The sequence below is a fragment of the Mercenaria mercenaria genome, chromosome 7 (assembly GCF_021730395.1).
Source record: "Mercenaria mercenaria strain notata chromosome 7, MADL_Memer_1, whole genome shotgun sequence".
Classification (NCBI taxonomy): Eukaryota; Metazoa; Mollusca; class Bivalvia; order Venerida; family Veneridae; genus Mercenaria; species Mercenaria mercenaria.
Genome location: NC_069367.1, coordinates 14,180,188 through 14,206,783, shown reverse-complemented (window position 1 = coordinate 14,206,783; position 26,596 = coordinate 14,180,188). Strand labels below are relative to the sequence as shown.

The following is a 26,596-nucleotide window of genomic DNA, read 5'->3' as shown; positions in this document are numbered from 1 at the left end:
ACTATAATGAAGTAATCGATATGAATAATCAGCCTAAGGTCAACCATCGCGGTCAAGTTGCGACTACTATACCAAAATCATAAATATGATACCTAAAAACAAAGAATCGCACAGGTAAACACGCGCTTCTTTAACATTCACGGTTGTCTACAAAATCTGAATTGACGCCGAGTTCTAAAAGGGGAGTAAACAAGGGAAGAAACGAGTACGTACAATGTTGGGGGCAGCGCATTTGGCGTTAGTTACTGATACAGTAAAACATTCTATGGTTTAGATTGCATCTTTAATGCTTCAAGAAGAGGTTTCTATGAAAGAAAAAAGACGCAGATACCAGATGTCAATCTGCGCAGAATTACATATACGTCCCTGGGAAAGCATTTCAAAAATAAAAATCGGGTATTAACAGCACGTGAATTGCCTTGTTTGCACACGATTTTTCTCCCGTTAATACATGGGCGGATCCAGTGAAAAAAAGTAGTTTTTATGCAAGAATGCCAAGAACAGCACATGAGATCTTCATCCCCCATTTAAAAACATGAAAGCCGCTATTTGACTTTAAATTGTGCCATTGTCAACAAAACCAATAAACTTATTTACATACATTTTATATTCACCGATTTACAAATATCAAAAAATTTAAATAAAATCAAGCATATATGTAACAAGTGATGACTGATTAACTATTCTGGTTCTCGGGTTAATATGCTGTTGAGATCAAACTTCTATTTCTTATTTATAGTCATCATAATCATCATCATTGTTATCTTCTTTTTCACCTGAATCTATTTTTCGTTTCTGTTTCATTTTTCTGTCTGTTGAATTCGCTTTCGTATGATTCTTGGCTACCATGCTTGCTTCACAAAACGCTTGTAATGGCTTACAACGATAATAACAACCCATAACATGTCCAAAGGCAGATATATAAAGATCTGGTCTGTCTGAATGCGAAAATTGGGCGGGGACGTGGTATCCATGCTTGTCCATGAACCACGTGGCATCCTTCCCGGAATCAATCCATATAAACTTTATATGCCTACCGCTTCTGACACTTGGCAACCAAACGTAAGGATTAGGGTGATAGAGGTTACCTCTGTAATTACATACTGAAAATACGAAAGACAATACAATAAAAATGTACTATAGACCCACATTTCATATTCAGAAACACTCGTGTAATATCCTCCATATATATTTAAACGAAATTATATGACAAACCGGTGTTACACTTAAAATTCGCAAGTTTCAGTATATTTCTTGAGTCAGAATTCACAGCACAAATGTTTAGATACATTTTTAACTATTTTTTGTTTTACACAAGTAAACAGCACATTGATTGTATATTCTATAAATATGTTGTACTTATTTGAAAAACAAAACAAAACAAAAAAAAAACCAAAACAAAACAAAACAAAACAAAAACCAGCAGAACATTACACTGATTTGCAACAGACTCAAGTCCAACTATAGCACAACCATGTCATTATAAATATTTAAACACGACGAAGAGATTATACCCATGCGGAATATCAAGAGGGCGTAGCCCGAGTGAGTTATTCTACGTGACGCAAAGCCAAGTCGGAGTGTTTGAATATCTTCTAGGCGCATGCATAGAACTATTTCTAGGCGCATGCATTGCAATATTTCTAGGCGCATGCATTGCACTATTTCTAGGCGCATGCATTGCACGATTTCTTGGCGCATGCACTGCACTATTTCTAGGCGCATGCATTGCACGATTTCTTGGCGCACACATTGCACTATTTCTAGGCGCATGCATTGCACTATTTCTTGGTGAATGCATTGCACGATTTCTTGGCGCACACATTGCACTATTTCTAGTCGCATGCATTGCACTATTTCTAGTCGCATGCATTGCACTATTTCTAGGCGCATGCATTGCACTATTTCTTGGCGCACGCACTGCACTATTTCTAGGCGCACGCATTGCACTATTTCTAGGCGCATGCATTGCACTATTTCTTGGCGCATGCATTGCACTATTTCTAGGCGCATGCATTGCACTATTTCTTGGCGCAGGCATTGCACTATTTCTTGGCGCATGCATTGCACGAAATAGTATTCTGCGGGAGGAGTTGCTGCTCGCTGTGTTTTTATATTATTATGGTCAATTTATGGACCCGTTGCTCTACAGCCAGGTAACATGCTCGACTGTCAATCCAGAGGCCAGTGTTCGAATCCCGTTCCAGACCGACGTACAGATATGTGAATCAAACCATATACTCTGGTATCTCTTGAAATCAAGGTTCACAATTATTTTATTCTTGCATACTGGACTGGGGTTTCTGGTGATTTCACCGGTGCTGGAAAACTCCATCTTACACTCCAGGGTGTAAGATGACTCTCGAGCTATAGGACTAAATATATGTAGTAATTTCCTGCAGTTATTATCATCTTTTTTACGTAAATCCGGATAATAACCAAATACCTTAATAGTTCCTCTTTGTTGCTTATAATATATTTCTCGATTCAAAAGACATTATCTTACGGGGGGACTATTAAAATTACGTTGCTTTTGTCCTTGTAACGTCATAATGTACTTCCTGTGCACGTCATAATGTACTTTCTGTGCACGGACGTGATGTAAAGTTTTCGAGTTAAGTCATTTGTTTGTATTTGTAACATTATTTGTTGAATATCGCACGCAAGAAAAAGATTCTACCCAGATGAGAATATCCGACTCTCTGTTAACTGTTCACCCGGTTATTTGGCAAAGCCTCGTTACCCCCAAAACAGTTACCCTCGAGTAGGATAATCCATTCTTACATATACCAGACGGGGTTTTCCGGTATTTTCTCCGGTGTTGGAAAACTCCACCTTACACCCGGGTTGTAAAATGACGCTCGTGCTGTAAATGACGTGATACTACATGTAGCGGCAGATTAATGTAATGATTTATTGCTTATTTCATAAAACGGAATAAAAATCCAATACCTTGATTTCTCGATTTAAAAAAAAAAAGTTAGTTTAGTTAAAATGCATAACGTTACTCTGCAAGCAATAAAACAAACCGGAACTAAACATTGTCATCCTGCTGTTTACGGACATTGATTCCCCGTGCTTTGTTTAAATACTCTGCTGTAGGAAAGTAGTTGTTAAAAGAAAGTCGTTCGCTTGATTTTATTTTTTCTATTATTTCTTGAATTTGGTATGCAAGAAAACGATTCTATAACTAGCTGTAAGTGCAGATTGAAATATCCGGCTCCCAAGTACAATGTAACTGTTTACGCGGGAACTCGGCGGAGCCTCGTTACCGCCTGTAACAGTTACCCTCGAGGCTGGATATTCCTATCTGCACATACAACCAGTGAAATAATCTTATAATCTGAATCTATAGCCACTGTAAGAATCTTATCTTATTGGATGAATAGCGAGGAAATATTAAAACGGTACTCACAATATAAATATTGGCGAACAATTTTCTCCTTCGGTTTTTTGGTGTTCCATTTATCGGAGATCCAGACTTGATAACCACCCATCTGTTTACAAGTCTTCTTGGCATCACTAAAAGATAATTTCTCCTTGCTGAGGTAGAAACAGTGCTTCTTGAACTTTTCAAACCCTTGGGGACACTCTGAAACAGGATATGAGGTAGCATTTTTCCCCTTAGTTTGTTCTGATATACTTTGATTAGTTTTTTTGCTACTCTTTCTTCCGTCAGCTGATTTCAATTTCTCTGACTTGGACTGTTTTCTGTTGCTTTTTCTGCTTTGTGGTTTTGATTTCCTTGGTTTAGACTTTTTACCACTCTTTTTTCTTCCTCGTGGTTTCTGTTTCCTTGGTTTAGACTTTTTATCACTCTTTCTAATTCCTCGTGGTTTCTGTTTTCTTGGTTTAGACTTTTTACCACTCTTTTTTCTTCCTCGTGGTTCCTGTTTCCTTGGTTTAGACTTTTTATCACTCTTTTTTCTTCCTCGTGGTTTCTGTTTTCTTGGTTTAGACTTTTTACCACTCTTTTCTCTGCCTTTTGGATTCGATTTTTTCGGCTTAGATATTTTACCACTATTTTTCCTGCCTTTTGGATTCGATTTTCTCGGTTTAGTTTGTTTGGGATTCTTTATATTTTCAGCTGGCTCCGAAGTCGTGTGATTCTTAGCTACCATGCTTGCTTCACAAAACGCTTGTAATGGCTTACAACGATAATGACAACCCATAACATGTCCAAAGGCAGATATATAAAGATCTGGTCTGTCTGAATACGAAAATTCGGCGGGGAAGTGGTATCCATGCCTGTTCATGAACCACGTGGCATACTTCCCGGAATCAATCCATATAAACTTTATATGCCTACCGCTTCTGACACTTGGCAACCAAACGTAAGGATTAGGGTGATAGATGTTCTCTCTGTAATTACATACTGAAAATACGAAAGACAATACATTAAAGATGCACTATAGTCCCAAATTTCATATCCAAACACATGAACAAACTCTACATATAGTTTATGCAAACACAAAATTAACAAGTTTATGTGTATTAACAAAACTATGTATTAGGTCAAAAATAATACACGCTTTATATATGACTGAATACGGTATGAAAATATATACTTTTTTATGACAGTGACTAAAAAAATGAATTTTTTAAGCAATCAGCCGTTACCGCATGACATTTAATTATGAATGTAGCCCTACATACACAATCAATTTATACATTTAGTAAGGTTAAATTAACTAAATTAAAATACTTTATTAAAAGATAGCCATTGGATGTCTTCTATATTCTAACATGACTTGATTTGAAAGTCAGTTAAGGAGGTAGGTTACCTTAATATTTGTATGCGCGCAAGCCCAACCGGAAGCTAAGGCGAGGATTTACGACAATGTTTACGACAAACTAAATGTTTGTATATTTATCTTTTCTGAAAAAAAAAATCATTAACCTGTATCTGATCTGATGCTTAATAGTTTATTCTAACACGATCCGATTCATTTTCCTATTAAACAAAGAAGGCAGAAAACAGTGAATTATCATACAACAATTCACTGTTCTGACGTCACAATTTTTACGTCATAGCCTCAAACGGTAAAGCGGCGCGCTGGAAAAGAAACCGGTTAAAAAATGGGCAAATATTTAATGAATGCCGTCAAGGATGTACTTAAAAGTCCTTGGTAGCGTGTTAAAATCGAAGTAATATATCTCATTTAATGGTTTGCTTTTAAATAAATCATTGTTTGTCGTTCAGATGCGTATTATTATATCATTCGGGCTTCGCCCTGGTGTTATAATTCCTTCTCATCTGAACTCCAAACAATGATTTATTCTGCGACAAATCACTAAATGAGATATATTATTTAAGAAATAATTGATAGCAAAACGATGCTTTATCACTATTTATACAAAACAGGCGGTTATACGCCGGGTGTAATACTTTCACGAGGGCGCAGTCCGAGTGAGTTATTTCGAACGACGTACAACCGCACGAGTGTATAAATAGTGTTATAACATCGTTTTGCTATAAATATATTTCGATTCTAATATGAATTTTATTGTAAAATTTAGATCAAATATGACAGAACTGTTTCTTCGCGCATGCATGGCGCACACTGTTAGGTCGTCACGCTCTTTGTTTATGCACTCCAGGACCGGAAGTGGAAATGCAACTTGCGGAAGAGTTTAGTTTGGGCTCAAAAGATGGCGAATTATTCTGCAAAGCGAATCACCAACTTAATATATGTGTAAATTAATCAAGGCAGTTGTTCAATGTGAAATTTCGTTTTAAACATGCTATTAAGTAAAACATTTGATCAAATTTGAAGCGCTATTTCTTGATGTATACATGGCGCTAAACATCACGTCGACGCGACGTCAACATTATATCGTTGTGATGATTAAAGCATTGTTAGTCATATTAGAATTCTTAAATAATGCGGGAATTAAGAATAAATAACCGCAGAAACGCTACAAAACATTGTTGATTTAAAATGACGTCATCAACGTCATGACATTACATGTCAGTAAACGTGAAAATTAATAGCTTATATTTACGTTTGCCCTTTTCTTTTCCTTTGAAAATTATGGCGTTCGTTTCGTATGGACAGCAAAAGGAAAGGCGCGAAGGTTACGTCATCGCTGCTTAGTGATAACCGACCGCTGTTTTAGTCAGTGAGAACGTTCCTTAGATGACGTCGCAGTTGTTCCGTCTGGTGAACGGAATGGCCGGGAAACTGATTTTAATATAAAATGCCACAAAATATGTGCAATTCATATTCTTGCATACCAGACTGTGATTTCTGGTGATTTCACCGGTGCAGGAAAACCCCCATGATTCTCGTGCTGTAAATGACGTATAACGAACTACATATGTACAGAAGATGTGTGTAGTAATAATAATGTTTTACGTAAAACGGGATAAAAATCAAATACCTTGATAGTTCCTCTTTGTTCCTTATAACATATTTCTCGATTCAAAAAACGTCATTTTACGGAAATAACATAACGTTTCACTGCAGATGATAAAACAAAACCGGAACTATTACGTTGTTTTCGTCTTTGTAACGTCATGACGTACTTCCTGTTTACGGACGTAAAGTTCTCGCGCTTTGTTGATACGCTACTATAAAAAAAAGTGCTATAAGAAAATCATTTGTTTGAATTTATTTTTTACTCTTCTTTGTTTAATATGGTATGCAAGAAAAAGATTATATCACTGGCTGTAGGTGCAGATGGGAATATCCGGCTCTCGGGTAACTGTTTACGCGGTTACTCGGCTGGAGCCTCGTAACCGTCTCAACAGTTACCCTCGTGACCGGAAATTCCCATCTGCACCTACAACCAGTGAAAGAATCTTATAACATTATCTTGTTTACAAGTGGAAAGGAAATATAATGTAAATATAAGAAATGAAACTATTTTTTTCGGTGTTATTTGGCAAATAATGGCTGCTTGAAAATAGTTCAAAATAAAATAAAAACTGCTCAGAATTCTGTGCTTTCAAGACAATTAAGAAATGAAATGATTTTTTTTCGGTGTTCATTCGAAATGAACGACAGAATCGGATCGGCAAATTAAACAAGAATCGCTAGCGCCATTCATGGATTTGCCGATCCTGAGCAGTTTTTATTTTATTTTGAACTATTTTCAAACAGCCATTATTTGCCAAAATATTATTCTTAATAATGATCAATATTTTGCGACATTTGTGTAGCTATATTGAAATGAATTGAGGAATGTAAGAAAATAGATAGACTGTGATAATTACGTCACGGGACTCAAATGAAATGAAGTGATAATTACGTCACGAGTTGGACTAGAAAGGTACTTATTACCGCAATTTTCAAATAAAAATTTGGGCGTTTGATTGTAATACCTTTTCTTCCGTTTCCATTGATGATTTGGTACTTATATACTTAAAATATGCTCTAAAATTATTACTAATTCAGTAGAAAATAGTGATTTCTTGAATTAAATTAATGTTACCATGGAAAAGAATCCCGAAACCTATATTTCTAAATTGAAAAATTCAAAAGCGTTGGCAATGCAGTTTCGTCTATTTAAACGTCAAATTTTCAACACTAGCCACGAGAACAATAATTGCAAGCACAAGGGTTTTTTTTTTTTCATAAAAAAGTCAGATAATAAGCTTTGAAATTAGTTTAAATAGAAGCAAATAATACGAACATCTTACTAATACGGAAGAGCATTAGTGCCAGGTGCGCTTTTTTTTATTAACTCGAAATTTCGAGTAAGTAAGTAAGTAACTCGAAATTTCGACTTATTTAATTTCGAGTTACTATCTTGTCCTATTATCCGCAAAATTTGAACGGGACTTGAACATATACTACCGTACATCAATGTATGACCTACCATAGCCTCAAGAGCTATTCAAACTGTATCCAGGATATATACCCCCATTTACATGTATAGTATGTTCACATGTGGTAGGGGCTCGGACCAGGTCGAAAACCTTCCAGATATGGTCAAAATAGTGAAATATTCTAAGTTTGAATACTTCCCGGACACCTATGACCTCTCCCCAAAATCTAGATCTGTCTAGGTACCCAGCCTTGGTCAAACTCATAACTACATTTTCATTTAGGGTATGTCTATATTTCATTGACATATGGGTTCAAACTAGGTCGAAAACCTTCCAGACTTGGGTCATTCTATTAATTCTTTAACTTTTATTGATAAAAAATGATAATTTTTTGCGCTATATAATTTAGAAAATTTTGGTTTAGCCACATACAGACATACAGATGGTGATTCTTAAGTAGAAAACTAATCCATAGTGGGAAAATAGCGTTTTAAAATTATTTTAAATATGTTTCTTGTTTGCCCTTTCCAAACACTTTGTCGTTACCCTAACCACAGATACAATTTCCTCTAACTAGAACACACTTGAATCTGTCAACACCATTGAAAACATTATTTTGCAGAACAAACGTGTCTCAAAGGTTAAAAATATTTTTACACAGATTATGAGAGATCTGCTCGCAACCAGAGTTACGGAAATAATATAGTACGGTTAACAGGCGCTATATTTCACATTAACATTCCGTTTTAAAGTAAAGTTTCCAAAAACACTTTTTAACAATTGTATAAAACATAAATCGAAGAATTGTTTTCTGTAATGAAATCTCTGTTTTTAATAACAAAATGTCATTTCCGTAACAACCACGTTATGGAAATGACAGTTACGGAAATGACAAATTGTTACATTTTGACACATCACTACTAAGTATTTTAAATACAAGGTGTGGAACCATGTACGCAAAATCTACAAGTGGGTGTAATGCTCTTAAATCTTGATACAGCAATTAGGCTAAAATAAGAGTTACGGTAATGACAAACAAAACATATTCTCACTAAAAATAAAACATGCTGGCCATCAGAATATACATATTCCATTTTATATTGTAAAAGACAAAGTTCTTAAAATGAAAACATCACAATATTCTTCTATGACACCCCTTTGAAAGATAATAAATACTTAAATCTGTTCAGCTATCACAGGGATTCCACATGGGTTACGGAAATGATGTAAAATTTAGGGACAGGTGAAAGTCAATATTTTTTGTAATTTCTATGCCAGTTATTTTTATGATGTTACTTGCAAGTAGCTCATAAATTTATTTCAAGCAAACAAGTCCACTGAAATTAGCTAATAAGTATTGCCTGTATGCATTAAATCGGTTTGTTGAAGTCACGCCCAGTTGAGGGACACGTAGTTTTCCTTATCCCTGGTCATGATAAAAGAAAGTTTATATTAGAAATGCAATAAAAACTTAAATTCTAACACGATCCGATTCATTTTCCTATTAAACAAAGAAGGCAGAAAACAGTGAATTATTATACAACAAATCACTGTTCTGACGTCACAATTACTACGTCATGGCGTCAAACGGCATAGCGGCGCGCTGGAAAAGAAACCGATTGAAAACGGGCAAATATTTAATGAATGTCATCAAGGATGTACTTAAAAATACTTAGTTACGTGTTAGAATCGAAATAATATATCTCATTTAGTGATTTGCTCTTGAATAAATCATTGTTTGTCATTCAGATGCGTATAATTATATCACTCGGGCTGCGCCCTCGTGATATAATTCCTTCGCATCTGAACTCCAAACAATGATTTATTAAACGACAAATCACTGGATGAGATATATTATTTCTTAAATAAACAACTGATATCTGTCACATATGTATTACTAAAGGTAACTAACATGCTTTATATTCATTTTTGTCATCAAAAGTAGAAAAAACAATAGGGGGACAGGAGTTCCTAAAAAAATTAGAATGGCCCACTTAAACATGGTTTAGGCATCTGAGTTTCCTCCAATATAAAAGTCGCCATATGACCTATAATTGTGTCGGTTAAACCCCAACAAAATCAATCAATAAACATGGTTTAAATGGTGTTCTAACACGATCTGATTCATTTTCCTATTAAACAAAGAAGGCAGAAAACAGTGAATTATTATACAACAAATCACTGTTCTGACGTCACAATTATTACGTCATGGCGTCAAACGGCATGACTGTGACTCAATGCAGACTTGGAGCGCCGGTATAAATGACAGACTCCGGTACATACCGGATAAACTAAATTTGAACGAAAATATCTTAAATGTATATATTTTGTAACCATAGTGATACTAACCCTAACCTTTAGTGAGTAGTTTATGCATATTGTACACTAAATGCATGCAGTCATGCAAAAATATGCATATTTTTGCCGTGCGCTACAAATGATAATCACTTTCGGGCATGCGCAGAAGACCGCTCCAAGTCTGCAATGAGTTACATCGAAACGGGGCATAGCGGCGCGCTGGAAAAGAAACCGATTGAAAACGGGCAAATATTTAATGAATGTCGTCAAGGATGTACTTTAAAATCCTTGGTAACGTGTTAGAATCGAAATAATATATCTCATTTAGTGATTTGCTCTTGAATAAATCATTGTTTGTCATTCAGATGCGTATTATTATATCACTCGGGCTGCGCCCTCGTGATATAATTCCTTCTCATCTGAACTCCAGACAATGATTTATTCAACGACAAATCACTGGATGAGATATATTATTTCTTAAATATTTTCTATGAGCAAACCCTGTAGGGCTACCCAATGGATACACCAGGTACCTAACCTTGGCCAGGACCTATACATCAACGAAAAATATTGTAGTTAGTTACTCGAAATTTCAAGATACGTAACTCGAAATTTCGAGATAAGTAACTCGAAATTTCGAGTTAATAAATAACATACACCTGGCACTAATGCTCTTCCGTATACTAAGGCTTACTTTAGAAATAAAATGTTTTGAAGCTATATTAACGAGAAACGAGAAAGGTAATTTTATTTAATCTTTTTCAAAGAAATTACGATAAAAGGCAAATTCTAACATGACTCGGTTTGATTTCCAGTTAAACAAAGAAGGAAATCAAACTCTATATATTCTGCGATAAACAACAGTTGACGCGCGGACCGGTAAGAGAGCATTATGACGTCAATTATGACGTCAAATTGCCGTATGACGTCCGATACATTACTCCTCGGGTAAATGAAGTCCAGCATAATATTTATTAAAATATTTCAATGAGCATGTCAGAATGAAAACAATCAAGGCCTTCTTGTGATTTATCGTCTAATCTACCACGGTTCATCGTTCAGATGCTTCAGTATTTAACCACTCGGGCTAACGCCCTCGTGGTTCAATTCCTACGCACCTGAACTCTGGACCGTGGTAAATCAGACGATAAACAACTCGAAGGCCTTGATTATTTGTTAAATATAAGATATTCTAATATGGTTAACAATGCTTTAATCATCACAACGATGTTATGTTGACGTCACGTCAACGTGATATTTAGCGCCATGTACGCAACAGGAAACAGCGCTTTCAAATTTCATGAAATACTTTACTTAATAACATGTTTTAAACGAAATGTCACATTGCACAAATGTTTTGATTAATTTATATACATACTGAATTAGTTATTCGCTTTGCTGAATAATTCGCAATATCTTTCGCTCGAAATGAATTCTGTTGCAAGACGTATTACCGTTTCCGGTCCTAGCGTGTTTTAACAAATACCTACTACTGGCGCCATGTTGCGCGAAGAAACAGTTCCATCATATTTGATATAAATTTTACAATAAAGAACATATTAGAATCGAAATAATGTATAGCAAAACAGTGCTTTATCACTATTTATACACTCGGGCGGTTATACGTCGTCCGAAATAATTTTAGATTATTACGCCCGACGTATAACCGCCCATCGTGCATACATAGTGATAAAGCACTGTTCTGCTATAAATTATTTCTTAATTTCAAAAATTTCTATTGCCACGGTTACTTTAAACGTTAAGGTAAATAGGGCACCATGTAAAGTGTTGAGTATTCTGCTAATAATATTACCCTAAATAGTCCATGTTGATTATTAACAGAATTACATTGAAGCCGTCGAAAAACCTGCTATCATACATAGTTGTTTTAAAATGAGACAAAATGCGCTACTATGGAAACACGAGCCGACATATTCATTTTAAGCTGATTTTAGAAAGCTAGCACGCATAGCCTACTGAAAAAATCAACTACGCAGACCAGACACATTGAAAAGTGTTAAATATCCGTATTTTCCTTCTTCTTTCAATATAAAATATCTTTGGAGGGATAAATCTGAATAAAACTTCTACACAAAGGGACAGAGACAAACGAACTTGAGATTCTAGCAGCTAAAACATTACCTTACACGAAATACAATAAATTGCTACGGTTTAACATATTTGAATTAACCCTGGTAACAAGGTAACCTAGCTCCTTAAACAAAGAAGCAGGTCAAGCTGTAAATATTCTGCTACAAACAGCGATTGAAAATCGGACTGGTAAGACAGCATTATGACGTCAATTATGACGTCAATTTCCGTAAGACGTCCAGTTAATTACTACTCTGAAAAAATGAAATCTTTATGTGGCTTGTCATCTATTTATCACGGTTCAGATACACAGAAGTTATCAAACCACGAGGCGTTTCGTACTGAATCAACGAAATAGAGATACTTGTAAAGCAATCGGTTTGAGATCAGCAGAATGATATAAAAAATAGCTCAGCGCAAGCTTTATTTTCAAGTTGAGAAAGTATATTTAAGGATCATGTTTTTTCTAAGAAAAGAGAGATGAATATAGAATTCTGCATAAAACTGCTGTTCTTGACACTTTTTGGGGATGTTTTAACAAGGGGAAAACGTGCATTAACAGAGATTCTCGCGCTCACGTGCTATTATAACACCTTTTTATATATGCGCGTTCCGTGGCAAAGCGTAAACGTATTACGGCCCCAAAATGGAACATTCAAATAGAAATGACGTCAATATATTCATTTATTAAAGATAACATGGTGTAATAGGCCTCAATTTCACCGAAAGCTCACATACAACTTGAAAACGTAAGCTTTAAAAATGTCAAACGATAGAAATAAGGTGCATATTGACAAGTTATATAGTGACCGAAGTTCTCAAAAATTTCCTTTAGATTACTTCCCCTGATAATTTTTTTATGAGTTATCTCCCCTGAAAACTAGAAAAAGTGATTTTCTCCTTTTCCCTACGGGAAATTTTAGATTTCTATTTGATATTTGTATCAGAATCATATAATGCAGCTTTCTACCGCAAAATTTTCTCGAAACTCCAGTTCAGATTCTCATAATTAAAGAAATTACATATTTCCCATAGGCATCAATGTTAACTTCAATACCGATTATCTCCCCAAAAAGTGATAAAATTTGAAAAATCTTTCGGTGAAAAGTTTTTTTAATTTTGAATGTCTTTAAAGTGACCAAATTTCATTTAAATATTACCATCCAGTTACAAGATATGAAATATAGCTATTACACCATGTTATCTTTATTATTTTCGCGCGTTATGCTGAATTCTAACACGATCCGATTCATTTTCCTATTAAACAAAGAAGGCAGAGAGCAGTGAATTATTATACAACAAATCACTGTTCTGACGTCACAATGATTATGTCATGGCGTCAAACGGCATAGTGGCGCGCTGGAAAAGAAACCGATTGAAAACGGGCAAATACGTAATGAATGTCGTCAAGGATGTACTTAAAATCCTTGGTATCGTGTTAGAATCGAAATAATATATCCCATTTAGTGATTTGCTCTTGAATAAATCATTGTTTGTCGTTCAGATGCGTATTATTATATCACTCGGGCTGCGCCCTCGTGATATAATTCCTTCGCATCTGAACTCCAAACAATGATTTAATAAACGACAAATCACTGGATGAGATATATTATTTCTTAAATATCGTTAGCGCATGTTCATTTTGTGTATAGCATATTCAGAATCCCTCGGGATACATTGGTATTCTCGCCCTATAGGCTCGGGCACTAACCAATCTCTCGGGATTCTGCAGACGTTATAGATCTAACACGAAAAAAATGCTTTATCCCTACAGAACAGTTTGAGGTCCCTAACCACAGACGATACTCACAATACAAATATTGGACAACAATTTTCTCCTTCGGTTTTTTTGTGTTCCATTTATCGGAGATCCAGACTTGATGACCACCCATCTGTTTACAAGTCTTCCTGGCATCACTAAAAGATAATTTCTCCTTGCTGAGGTAGAAACAGTGCTTCTTAAACTTTTCAAATCCTTTGGGACACTCTGAAACAGGACATTTAGAAAACATAATATATAGACCTAACAGTATCAACAGTCCATACAGTTTTGTTTTTCCCATGGTCCTTCACACCTCAACTGTATTACAACCTTTATGAATTACGTTGGCCTCGGTACACCTCAACTGTATTACAACCTTTATGAATTACGATGGCCTCGGAACACCTCAACTGTATTACAACCTTTATGAACCTTTATGAATTACGATGGCCTCGGAACACCTCAACTGTATTACAACCTTTATGAATTACGATGGCCTCGGAACACCTCAACTGTATTACAACCTTTATGAATTACGTTGGCCTCGGAACACCTCAACTGTATTACAACCTTAATTAATGAATCACGCAGGCCTCGGAACACCTCAACTGTATTACAACCTTAATGAATTACGTTGCCCTTGGAACACCTCAACTGTATTACAACCTTAATTAATGAATTATGCAGGCCTCGGAACACCTCAACTGTATTACAACCTTAATTAATGAATCACGCAGGCCTCGGAACACCTCAACTGTATTACAACCTTTATGAATTACGTTGCCCTCGGAACACCTCAACTGTATTACAACCTTAATTAATGAATCACGCAGGCCTCGGAACACCTCAACTGTATTACAACCTTAATGAATTACGTTGCCCTTGGAACACCTCAACTGTATTACAACCTTAATTAATGAATTATGCAGGCCTCGGAACACCTCAACTGTATTACAACCTTAATTAATGAATTATGCAGGCCTCGGAACACCTCAACTGTATTACAACCTTAATGAATTACGTTGCCCTTGGAACACCTCAACTGTATTACAACTTTAATAAATGAATTATGCAGGCCTCGGAACACCTCAACTGTATTACAACCTTAATGAATTACGATGGCATCGGAACACCTCAACTGTATTACAACCTTAATTAATGAATCATGCAGGCCTCGGAACACCTCAACTGTATTACAACCTTAATGAATTACGTTGCCCTTGGAACACCTCAACTGTATTACAACTTTAATAAATGAATTATGCAGGCCTCGGAACACCTCAACTGTATTACAACCTTAAAAAAATAGTGTTGGTTGCACCGCACAACTGAATCAAATTTAGCGCGAGCCCCCAATTGGGATGTTACAATGCAAATGACGCGCAGAAGATACAGCCTTTCAAGCGGTTATGTGGGACTACTGACTTCACGGTTGATTGATTTTTGAAAATTTATCACGTGAAGATCTTTAAGTGTAATTTTGGTATGAAGAAACTATTCAAATTTGAAATTTTTTTTTTTATTATTTCAAAATATACCAGGTATACATCTGGATAGTTTCTTTTGCTGTTCAGTATACTATGCCTGAAATATGTTTGCAATTTATATTGAAATAAAAATCACTCTGACCACCAAAATCCAAGATGACCGCCATTTTGCAACTTTGAAACGCCTGGCCTAAATCAATCAAACGCTTGCAATCATCTACAGGCAAATTGACATTTATGCCACAACTTTTATGAACATGATGATAAAAGTATTCATATATATCTATGTTTTGCAGTTTGCCATTTGCCATTACTGTACTAAAAATACCGCCAACCCAAGTTATACGTGGCGGCAGTGTCTACTGTATCGATAAGGGGAAGTAACGCGATGTTGGAGTTCGCCAATAAGTGCGATTTAATATCGGTGGCTATATTTAGCAGTACGAGATAAATGCGGAAAATAATAGCCTATATAAATGCTGTCAAAAGTTCGGCTCGTATTTCACAAGTAAATGAGAACAGGCAGGAAAAAATTCCGTATTGCACCTTTTGTATTGTATATTGCCGGACTACTTTCATTTATGCATGGTCAGACACAATTCTATAGATAATGCACATAAAACTTCACTCACTTCTACTTTAACATCGATAAGCAATGATTAACAAAACAGCAAACAAAACGGTGGAGGTGGAGGCATGTTGCCGGACTACTTTCATTTAATATGCATGACCAGACACAGTTCTACAGATAATGCACATAAAACTTAAAATTCACTCAGTTCTATTTTAACATCGATATTAAGCACTGATTAACAAAACAACAAACAAAAAGGTGGAGTTATATAATAAAAGGGTCATTACAACAGTAGCTAGATCTGGGATTTTGTATAAGGCTCACGCGAAGTTTGCAAGATCGGACCACACTCGGCGCTTACGCGCCTCGTGAGATTCAAACTTGCAAACTCCACTCTAATCGTATACTGCATCCCAGATCGAGCCATTATGAAAATAACGCTATTATATCGTCACGTAATTAAACAAATATTCTAATTTGGATGGATGGCTTATAAATATACAATCACGAATATGTGTACATATTTTTTTTAGCAATTTCAGAAAGTGCCGAAAATGTCGTTACCACCGACAGAATTTTCCGTGAGATAATCAGCGCTTAAGTTCATCAATTCGGGTATAATAGATTAAACCTTGATCAAATTTGGACAATTCCTATATAAATGGAATTTTTGATCATTGATAAATCTTGTTCACTTGTCTCACAATTTACATCCTACCTACACTGTAAATGTAAGTGTTAAGGAACTGAACACGCTTTGAACGCCAATTTGCAACAGATATTGAACGTGTCTTTGCGTTCAAAATCCTAATACTAGTGTTCAAATTTTTAACACTAGCTGCGCAAAGAAAGAACGCCCGATGAACAGCCAGCTGTTCTGTTGTGGAACACCTTATGAACAGCCAGCTGTTCTTTTTTAACACCAGACATGTTCTATTTTTAATGTTAGTGTTCAGATTGGTAACACCTACAGTTTCGTAAATGAACAGTCTGCGAACACCCAGGTGTTCTTTTGTTTAACTCCGGACGTGTTCAATTCCAATGCAACAGATATTGAACGCCTAGAACATGTTCAAAGACATGGACGTTAAGAAGTTGAACATACTGCATTCAGTTTTGAACACTGGATAAGAGACATGTTTTTTCTAAGGGATATTTGTTATACATAATAACATTTACAGTTGAAAAAAACAACAACTTTATTTCAAAAAACATTTTGAAGAAAAACTACCAACATCATGTGCAACTACTTAATCTGACTATTTTACAAGCTTTTTATGTACATGTATAGTGTTCTTTAGTTGTATTTTAAACATACCTGAAAAAAAAACTGTCATAAAAACATAAAAGAAGATATTATGCTTTGTACATAATTTCCTGTAAAAGTGTTCCCTGTCCTAAAAATTTTAGAAACTGTGTAAAAAATTACCATAATGAAAAAAATATTGACAGAATTTTGTACTCCTGCAAATAGACGATGGTCATAATCCAAGTTTCAAAGATAAAATGGTACTTAAGAAAAATTCAGGATATTTTTTTAACAAAAAAAAACACTGGCACATGACTATGACTTTTTCCCAAAGCAAATAAATCAGGTAAGGTTGGAAATACTAGTTACAAAATTATTTCATCAGTGGCACAAAAGGATATTTTTTTAACAAAAAGACACTGGCACATGACTATGACTTTTTCCCAAAGCAAATAAATCAGGTAAGGTTGGAAATACTAGTTACAAAATTATTTCATCAGTGGCACAAAACCAACATTTCGACCAGATATAACCTTGACAGACTTATACAATAATATAGAAAGATATACTACTATCTTATTCTTGCATACAGCTCAGAACATAAGAAAGTACACATTTATTTATGAATTACTGTAATATGCAATAATATATATATATACAATTTCATTTGTAAAATGTTAAAAACCTGCTCAGTCCCAATTGCATTTAGAAAATACCAACATGTCTGCTCAGAACTAATAGTAACATTTTGAGAATGTCAATCAACTTGTTCAATAACAGTAAGTCCATTTTGTAAAATATGTCCCTGCTCAGTACCAAAAACACTATTTTGAAAAACCCAGTAATATTATTTGAAAAATGTCAATCTCTCTGCTCAGAAGAGACCAGTGGTATTAGCATTACTGAAAACTATTCTCTATCTTGAACTGCTGCATTTGATTTCAGCAAAATACAAACCAGAATGATATTTCAGAAGAAAGAATGACTGCTAATTTTATTATCCTCCCAATACCTTAACCATGTAACTCATTTATTTAAAGGTCCATTACTAAGGGAAAGTGAGTTGGCAATTTTTTTCATAGCCAGTGCATAGACTTCTGCAAGACACTAAATAATGAAGATTGGCAGGTCAAAATTTACAGAAGGTCTTTGGAAGTCAAAGAAATGTATGTGTATTATGTTGAGATTTCAATGAATCGACAGAATGACCCCCAGGTCTTTTTAACTTTCTTCATACTTCATAGAAAAATAATTGTACATATACTGCGATTTATTTCGAATTTCTACATACCAACTTTCATTTTCCAATAAAATGAAATAGTTCTGTGCTTTTTAAAAGAAATTAAAATGTTCACTTTCCTTAGTATTGGACCTTTAAATACTGTTCTATACTTCTCACAGAAAAAAAAGATTTTCTTAACTTTCATTTGTATACTGTTCTTCAAATACAAATTGCTGCAAGAATCCTAAAGACATTGCTTAGGAATGATATTCAATGTTGAAAACACAGAATGTTGCAAATAACTGAACTGCAAATAACACTGTACTCTCCTTATTGCACCTAGTGGCAGTACAATTTCCTACTAAATAGGCTGTCTCTGCTTTGTCATTTCTGGTAAATATCACTAATTTTGGAGGAGTTTTCTTTTACCTCCAATATGACCTCAAAATCATGTTCTTTAACAACCTGGCAAAAGAAAAATGGATTTCATTACATAAACAGCATTTAAATTTCTCAATATTGGAGCATTAATAAAACTATTTGCTGTTTTAAAATAGGTACAGACATGGATATTTGAATGTTGTATAAACCTATTAAATGCGAAATAATGTTTTATATTAAAATTAGGTATATATGCTGATGTAAAATATCATACACCTTATTCATGAAAATCAGTAATTCAGCTCAAACTTCCAAAGGCCAGGCACTGTTTTATAAGAGCAGGTTCAAGTCCCAGCTAAAGGTTCAGAAAATCATACTAGCATTTAATGAGAGTATTGTTCAATGATTCTAGCGTACTAGTTTGTTTAACAGAACAGAAATATCATCTAACTTTAACAAACAAACCTCAGTGATCACTTTAGGAGTCTGGAAATGACATATCTATGCCCTTCTTATTCCGATCAAACTTTGTTTCAACTTTTGTTCGTTATACGCTTTATGTAGAGCTATCAGACAGTTTCATTGTTTGAATAAGCAGCCAATTGCACCTGCTCAAGATGTGACCTAAAATAAAAGTTAAAGCATTTCATGTTCTTTAGTTCAGCATTTGCAACACAACGACAACAACAACATAAGTGCTGCCTGTTTGAATTTACATGGAATATCTATCTAGTAAACACTATAGATCTGGCGGGTGGAACTTAAATATAAATTATGAACAAAGTATTCAAGCTAAGAAGATATGCAAATAGCAGAAAAATTACTTCGTAACAAATTATTCCGGATTATCCTTCCAGTTTCCTGATTCCGCCAAACTTGAGACGCTTGCTGATGACGTACTCACGGGACTGATATACGCTTTCTTGAAAAATTCTATTTTTAGACATAACACCGGCGTTCTCAGATAGAACATGCAATGAATGCCCCTGTTCATATAAAATGTCCTGTCAATGTTTTTATTTAGTTATTTCATTTTTATGCATTCACTGAAACTTCAATTAACAATATATCGGTAAAATAACTTACCCCTAGTTCATTAAAACTCAAAACAGTAAAATATGTCTAGACTTTCCTTGGAAGGCGATCTAATATTGAATGCTGGCGTTCAAATCAAGCGTTCCAATCGTACACAGAACACTTGTACTAAACATCGGTGTTCAAAGTATAACACGTAGTGTTCCAAAATTGAATACAGATGAACGCGTCCGGTGTTCTCTCCATTTACAGTGTAGAAAAAAATTATTGTGCACACCTTCCACTACTTTTATTATGTATGCTGATAATAGCAACATGTATTTTCATTTCAAATAGGAACAGAGCATGTGGACCTTTAATCTCTAGGTGTGACCTTAGAGCTAGCGGTGTGGATCTTGCGCATGACACGTCGTCTCATTTTAAATGCGGAACATTTGTGCCTAGTAATTTCAAAATCCCCTGATGAATGGCAGAGTTATGGACCAGACACGAAACAGACGGTGTGAACATTTGACCTCTAGGTGGTAACTTGACCTAGCTAGGGGCAGTGTTTTATAAGCTTTGGGGGAATGGCGGCGGGACCCGTAATGAGGGGATAATTGGGTCGTAACCACTTAAGTAGGGGGGAAATTGCGTCGTGATCAAAGCAGTGTGTTCCATAAATATGTTACAATAAAAAAGAAAATGATTTAAAAAAAAAAACACATTGTCTCATGCTTTAAAGGCTACAGTTTCCTTTATCATGTACATCTAGAAAGGGTTTTGTTGTTTGGGATATGTTTTAGGGGTCTGGGTCTTGCGCATGACCTGTAGTCTCATTATGTGGAACATTTATGCCGCGCCATGAGAAAACCAACATAGTGGCTTTGCGACCAGCATGGATCCAGACCAGCCTGCGCATCCGCGCAGTCTGGTCAGGATCCATGCTGTTCGCTAACAGTTTCTCTAATTCCAATAGGCTTTGAAAGCGAACAGCATGAATCCTGACCAGACTGCGCGGGTGCGCAGGCTGGTCTGGATCCATGCTGGTCGCAAAGCCACTATGTTGGTTTTCTCATGACACGGCTCATTTATGCCAAGTTATTTCAGAATCTTTCCATCGACGGCAGAGTTATGAACCGGGCACGAAGTGTGACAGACGGAAGAACAGAAGGAATGACGGACGGGTATTTATGTGGTATATGGGTATTTATGTGGCTACTCTTTTGTTCTCTCTATTGTTCTTTTATCCATGTGAAAGAAAAATATAACCACATAAAAGCTTACGGAATGCATGACATTGATCAAAGAAAAAGTACAGTTAACTATTGATCCTATAGCCACCGAAGTATGCAAATGTAATCTAGGATGGGCGGACGGACGGACGGACGGACGGACGGACGGATGCAACCTATTTTTATGCCCCCATTTTTATTTCGAAAAAGGCGGAGGCCATTAAACTTATATATAAGTTTATCTGCACACACATGAGTATAAATGAGAATAGTACAAAATGAATATTTAATTTCTCAGATTTCTATGAACGTCAAAATACAAAACAGCTTTAATCTGGTCTTCAAGTCTCTACTTGCTTTGTAAAGAAGTAGTTTGTTGCCCTCAAGGTAGAAAGATTAGGTTTAACAAATTTTCAAAATATGAACTAGTCTAAGGAAAAAACATATCACTAAAACTGAAATATATTAAATTAATAATTTCATGAGCTGTATAATATTGTTTGAAAATACAGAGTTAACACTTAATCGAAGAAGGAATCGGTACATCCAAAAACCCATACACCAAAACCTCCCCCTACCTCCACCCCATACCCCCTCGTAGGCCCTCTCTAATTTCTTTTAAATAATCATCAAAATCCTGTAAAACACAATAAGCGCATCATCAAATTTATATAGGTTATCGAAATAATTTAAAAAAATAAAAAATAATAATAAGTGTAGATGCTATAGTGGTTATAGGTATATAAGGCCACTTCCAACAGCTTGCTGTTGGGTTAACCCTTTAGCGACGTGGTTAGAGTGTCCACCTTCAGACCACGAAGTCCGGGGTTCGATCCTCGATAGAGTCTGTGGTATTTTACTACAATGGCGACGAGGATGTTTGACGGATTCATGTATTTGGATGAGGCTAGAAATTGATAGTAGGTTCAGTTGATGCCTCGGGCTAGAAACTGATAGAAGGTTCAGTTGGTGCCTCGGGCTAGAAACTGATAGAAGGTTCAGTTGGTGCCTCGGGCTAGAAACTGATCTATAGGCGGTTCAGTTGATGCATGGTCCTTCAATGTTAGAGAGGAGAGGAGTGTAGCGGTTGTAGGTATATATAAGGCCACTTCTTAAAGACGTTATAACTGGTTCATCTGCAGGTGGATTATTTCTATTTTCATCATTTTTCACTTATTTTCATTTATTGATTTATTCCTTTCTTTCTCTACATATTTTTTCTTATAACTATCACGATTTGAAATTCTTTACTTCTCTTACTAGCACTTAACTTATTTGTGACTTCTGAAATATGACTGAACAGGCTGATATAAATATTTTGTCTTTTTCTTGGTAACTATAGGAATAAAAGAGCCTTGTATGATGTTAAGTGACTATGATTTTCTTACTAGCACTTAACTTATTTGTGACTTCTAAAATATGTACAAACAGGCTGTCAATATTTTGTTTTGTTCTTGGGATTTATAGGAATACAGCCTTATATGTTAAGTGTCTACGATTTTAAGAAACATCTCTTATCGTATATTTTCTTCTAAAATTGGATGTATTGCACAAGAAATATTATTCTGTTTTGTAAATTTAAGCCATGTTTTTGGTATATATCTTATAATAGAAGATTGACCTTATAAGTACAATGAGCTTTCGTCAATATTCTTTGCATGCAAAATGGTTACTGTACTATTGTTATTTGTGAAATTCATGCAATAAATATGTTTAAACTAAAGACGTGGTAAGAGTGTCCGCCTTCAGATCACGAGGTCCGCGGTTCGAACCTCGGTAGAGTCTGTAGTATTTTACTACAATGCGTATAATTTAGAGCTTGTGTATGGGTTGTGGTGGGGTCCATGTCACACGACGGGAACCTGTAGACATTTTGAAATGAAACTTATGCAAAATCCACTTTAAAACCATGTTAATTATTTTATAACCAAAACTGACCAACAAGGCAACATAATTATGATTCAATATCCAAAAATCATCGGTTGCGCTAGAAACAGTGAAATAATGAATAACTCAAGAGAGTTTTTGCAAGGGAACATTTTTTTAAAAGAAGTTCCTGCCAAACTTGAGGCCTATCTATGAAAAAATGCCTATTTTGAAGCGGTTAGCAGCGGAGTCGGGGCATGCTTGGTAGAAGTTGCTGGCCCTGACCTTCATTTTATTTAAACAGAAGTCAGTGAATGCACCAAGACTACTTGCAACAGCCAGTTGAAGAGTTAGTTGGTCATAGACTAACATAGGCTAGCCTACTACAGTAGAGACGATCATGAACAATTCACAATACATGAAGCATAGAGTAAGTGTACTCGGTTTCGCACAGTTCACGGTTTCGCACACCAAAGAAATTTCCGTTTCTTGTAATGAAATACTTGCCAAGAGAAATTTAAACTGGTGAAATCAAGGGACCAGGTCTCCTTTTGAATGTTTCTATAGTTTTCTAAACGACAAGCAGGCATTCTGATAAAAGACAAAGATATATAAAAGTGTAGTAAAGGTATCACCGAGACAGCATAAAATTGGACACCACTGTCTGAGGGTACCTCCTTTGTGCATGGTATAGCGACATCATTATGATAAAGACAGCTAAAAATACAGTTTCTACAGAAGTCTAAATGCAAAGAAAAAAAGCATTCCTACTTACCGTTCTGCTGGTCTTTGTTTCGCTTCAAGCGCATTCCATTCAAACCACAAATCAATGAAAATGAAACCACTAGGAACACCAGAAGATTCATTATTCAAGAAAACTATAGACAGTAAAACTAATGTTTATTTTTCAGTAATTTTACTTCCGGCCAAAAGAAAAAACTATGACGTCATAAGTAATACGTAGATTTCCCGCAAACTCGATGCTACTCTGGATGCTCTCCCCTGTAACTACGATATCGTACTACGAACATGCATGCTGTAGCCATTGTATCGATAATTATTACCAGTGCAGCCTGTCCCGTAAAAAATGTTTTGAAAAAAAAAATTCGAGTTACTTTCTTGCCGTTTTATCCGCAAAATTCGAACGTCTGTCCGTCTGTCAAAGGCCAAAAATGTAATGCACGACTTTTGACTCTTTGAAGTGGAATCGTCTATCAACACATCCATAATTTATTATATTGTACCGAACATGCAGGGGCATATACTACCATACATCAATGTATGGCCTACAATAGCCTCTAGAGCTACTCCAAATTTCAAACTGTATCCAGGATATTATATACCTTCATTTACATGACTTTGTATAGTATGCTCATGTGGTAGGAGCTCGACCTAGGTAGAAAACCTTCCAGATGTGGTCAAAATAGGGAAATATTCTACATTTGAATACTTCCCGGTCACCTTCTAAAAATCTAAATCTGTCCAGGTACCCGATCTTGATCAGACTCATAACTACACGTTCATTTAGGGTATGTCTATATTATATAGGGCTCATATGGGTCAAACTAGGTCGAAAACCTTCCAGACTTAAACATGGTTTAGGCCCCTGGGGTCTTCCTCCACCATAAAAGCTGGGAATTCGCAATATGACCTATAATTGTGTCGGTGCGACGTTAAACCCAATAAAATAAATAAATAAATAAATAAGCATGGTTTAAATAGTAATATTTTTATGAGCAAACGCTGCCCGGTCATCTTAATCATATGACCCTGTATGGCTACACGATGGATACACCAGGTACCTAATCTTGGCCAGGGCATATACATCAAAAAGTTGAACGCTAACTACTGTGGTTACTTACTCGAACTTTCAAGTTAGTAACTCGAAATTTCGACTTAGTAACCCGAAATTTCAAATTACGTAACTCGAAAGTTCAAGATATTAACTCGAAATTTCGACCTAGTAAATCGAAATTTAGACTTTCGAGTTAATAAATAACATACAAATGGCACTAATGCTCTTCCGTATAAAGGCCAGGACTGAAATGACTTAAGATCTTTTGACTGGGTGTGGGTGCAGATGGGAATTTCCGGCCTCGAGGGTGACTGTTTAGGAGGTAACAAAAGTGCCAACGAGGAGGCGTGTAGACGCCAAGCGGAAGTAGTAATGGGTCGGGGGTGGGGGGAGGGGCTCAGGGTTTTCCCCATGGAATATTTTGAAATATATGTATGAAATGGTGGTATCTCGTGCATTTTTTGTTTAAATTTTGAAGTATGGGAGGGGTTACTCCCATATTAATGGGGGCAAAGGGGTTTCTCCCTGGAAATATTTGAAATATAGGTATGAAATGGTAGCATCTGGGACAATTCTGTTTAAATTTGAGGTGCGTGAGGGGGTACTGCCAACGAGGAGGCGTGTAGACGCCAAGCGGAAGTAGTAATGGGTCGGGAGTGGGAGGAGGGGCTCAGAGTTTTTCCCCTAGAATATTTTGAAATATATATATGAAATGGTGGTATCTCGTGCATTTTTGTTTAAATTTTGAAGTATGGGAGGGGTTACTCCCATATTAATGGGGGCCATGGGGTTTTCTCCCTGGAAATTTTGAAATATAGGTATGAAATGGTGACCTCTAAATTTTGAGGAAAGGGGATTGAAACACCCATCATTGGTGGGGGGGGGGGGGGGGCGGAGTCATGGGATCTACACCTGGAAATAAGTATGAAATGTTAGACTCTGGTGCATTTTTTGGTTTAAATTTTAAGGAAAGGGTATATACCGGTACTCATTTTAGTGGGGTGAGGGGTTCTCACCCTGGAATTTTTTGAAATATGAGTATGAGATAATAGTGGCCTCTGGTGATTTTTTTTGTTCTGAATTTTAAAGTATGGCAGGGGGTACTCCAATCATTCAAGGGGGTGGAGGCTGGGGAGTGTCAGGGAAAGGGGAGTTTCCCCTTGGAAAATTTTGAAATCTGGGTTTGAAGTGGTGGTCATTGGTGCATTTATTTTGTCTAAATTTTGATATACGGGAGGGGCAGCTCCCATCATTTTAAGGGGTGGTGGAGTCAGGGGTCTCCACTTCGAAAATTTTGAAATATGGATATGAAATGGTGGCCTCTGACCCATTCTTTGTCTCAAGTTTGAGGTACGAAAGGGGGTACCCTCGACATTTCCCCATGGAAATGTTTGAAAAATAGATATGAAATTGCGGCCTCTTGTGCAATTTTGGGTTTGAATTTCGATAAAAATAATTATTCTTTTGCAAATATAGTTAGGTGCAATTTGGCACGCCTCTGCCAATGGATGGGAAGGGTGCCGGCCCTGATGGTAAACCTATGGTATCCGAGAATGATATTAACTAGGCCTAAACATCATTCTAAATAAGGTCTTCCTCTGTAGACTTTTCACAATCTAAAATACTAAAAATTAACAAGAAAAATGTATTTCCAATAGTAATGAAAAAAAAGCTTGTTTTTATCTTACAAAATTTGTGCATGGAAATATTGGTTTTATGCTAGGACATCCTGCAAGATTTAACAGGACAGTAAACGTGTGTTAACTCTCGCGCTATCAACAACGCTTTCTTTGCGTGGCGAACTGTGAAATTGTAACGAAAACTGATAATTCAAACATTGTAAACTGA

The 26,596-nt window shown here is 36.0% G+C and overlaps 1 protein-coding gene across 2 annotated transcripts; it reads right to left on the bottom strand.

The window, feature by feature from the left end:
* Positions 1-588: 588 nt before the first annotated feature.
* On the bottom strand, positions 589-23,902 carry LOC123556043 (uncharacterized). 2 transcript variants are annotated; one of them, XM_053547613.1, is made up of 4 exons: positions 23,729-23,902; positions 13,974-14,150; positions 3,416-4,375; positions 589-1,103 (listed from the first exon to the last, which is right to left on the bottom strand). In XM_053547613.1, exons 1-4 carry the CDS (start codon positions 23,817-23,819, stop codon positions 730-732), a joined length of 1,602 nt encoding a protein of 533 aa, XP_053403588.1. In that variant the 5' UTR covers positions 23,820-23,902; the 3' UTR covers positions 589-729. The 2 variants fall into 2 exon arrangements, with proteins under 2 accessions (XP_053403588.1, XP_053403590.1); XM_053547615.1 differs by lacking the exon at positions 13,974-14,150.
* Positions 23,903-26,596: the final 2,694 nt, after the last annotated feature.

Bases quoted from the DNA above. Each gene is read 5' to 3' on its own strand.
- LOC123556043 (XM_053547613.1), bottom strand. From the start codon at position 23,819: ATGAATCTTCTGGTGTTCCTAGTGGTTTCATTTTCATTGATTTGTGGT. The intron at 4,376-13,973 runs GTGAGTATCGTC...TCGTATTTTCAG, and splicing joins TGTTGTCCAATATTTGTATT to TATGTAATTACAGAGAGAAC. The intron at 1,104-3,415 runs GTGAGTACCGTT...TCGTATTTTCAG, and splicing joins TGTTCGCCAATATTTATATT to TATGTAATTACAGAGGTAAC.